At 40.6% G+C, this 1,366-nt stretch overlaps 1 protein-coding gene across 1 annotated transcript in view; it reads right to left on the bottom strand.

The window, feature by feature from the left end:
* Window positions 1–373: 373 nt before the first annotated feature.
* Window positions 374–1,366, bottom strand: part of LOC123033710 (calcium-activated chloride channel regulator 1-like) — a gene marked incomplete at its 5' end in the record, with an annotated part of 8,425 nt that continues 7,432 nt past the window's right edge. The window contains 2 exon segments of the mRNA XM_044450450.1: window positions 374–385; window positions 1,262–1,366. Coding sequence (XP_044306385.1) covers window positions 374–385; window positions 1,262–1,366 — 117 coding nt within the window.

Here is a 1,366-nt window from a genome sequence, read left to right as displayed (position 1 = left end):
GGCAGTGAATTTGCACAAGAAAATCAACACCACTGGAGATTTAGTTTCATTTATTCAGCTTTTAAACCTGTACTAAGTGAACAACCAGGAAGCAATAATCCTGTGTCTTAAAACAGCAACAACACATACCCACCTATTCTCAAATCCTAGGAAGAGAATTTGACTTAAATGGCCTCCCATTGCCCAGAGTGATGCATTCGTGCCTTTGAAAGGTTTCCTGAGATTTTAAATGACCAAACTAGCTGTGACACTGTGAGACCAGTTTGTTTAATTCCATGTCTGCCTGATATATGCACAAGGTGGGTGGGAGGGGTGTCCTGTTTTTGCCACATGTGGGCTCTCCCTAAATCTGTTTCCTTCCAGCTGTGCGCCCTCAAGATTCGAACTGAGCAAAGGAGAAAAGTGTCTGGATAGACGGACTGCAGAGAAATGTTGAACTTCGGTGGCTGGAGGTTGAGGTCCCTCACCAACACCCCCATTTTACTCTTTAAAAAGCAGTTGGAATCCACTCTTTGTATATATGAGATTAAAGTGTTCCCAAGTTTTAAATAACTGGATCATACACTGTCAGATTTAGCTTGACCCAAAACATATGTGGAATTCCAAAGGAGGAAACCTTCTCAGCTCTCACTACTGCCTCAAGGATTGAATTTCTTCTCTGCTGAAGCAGTGATTTAGCACCCAATGACTGATTCCTTGATCATCTCCCCTCACACACTTGTTAAACTGACCATAAGGGCCAATTTGTACATCACAACAATCCTCAACTTCCTTTCTTTTGGAAACAAGGAATAAATCTAGCCATCAAGTACCAGCATCTTGGTTTTGGTTAGTCTACTACAAAGAATATGAACAGGACTTCAGAGTACAAAAATGCATCTCAAGATATGGTGTGTGTACATGTGTGTTATCATTTAAAGATGGATACTTGACACACAGAAAGATATTACATTAATACTTCAAGTTCCTAAATTGCACAGGCTATATTCATTTCATTCTCCAATGTATACATTACTAGTTCTCCCATTTATTATTATTACATTCCTGTTCGAGGACGTGCATTTCTTCGCTTCTGTACAACACAAATTGTTATACTTATAATGGCACAAATGATAATTGCAGCAATACAAGCTATGATCACAATTAGGGTAACTGTGTTTAACACATGATTGCTGCTTTCTTCATTAGGGGCTTTTGTGGAAGTTTCATTAGTGGCTGCTGTGGAAGGCGGGACAGTAGTGGGCAGTGAGGAAAGAAGCACCACTGCCTTTGCTATGTTAGATACGTCACCAACATTGCTGCTGTTATCAATGGCTCGGATGGCAAAGTAGATCGAGGTGCCATTTTCCTTTCCGAAGTTTTCCAG

Source organism: Varanus komodoensis, unplaced genomic scaffold (assembly GCF_004798865.1).
Source record: "Varanus komodoensis strain SLA01 unplaced genomic scaffold, ASM479886v1 scaffold665, whole genome shotgun sequence".
NCBI lineage: Eukaryota > Metazoa > Chordata > Lepidosauria > Squamata > Varanidae > Varanus > Varanus komodoensis.
This window is presented reverse-complemented; position numbering and strand designations above follow the sequence as displayed.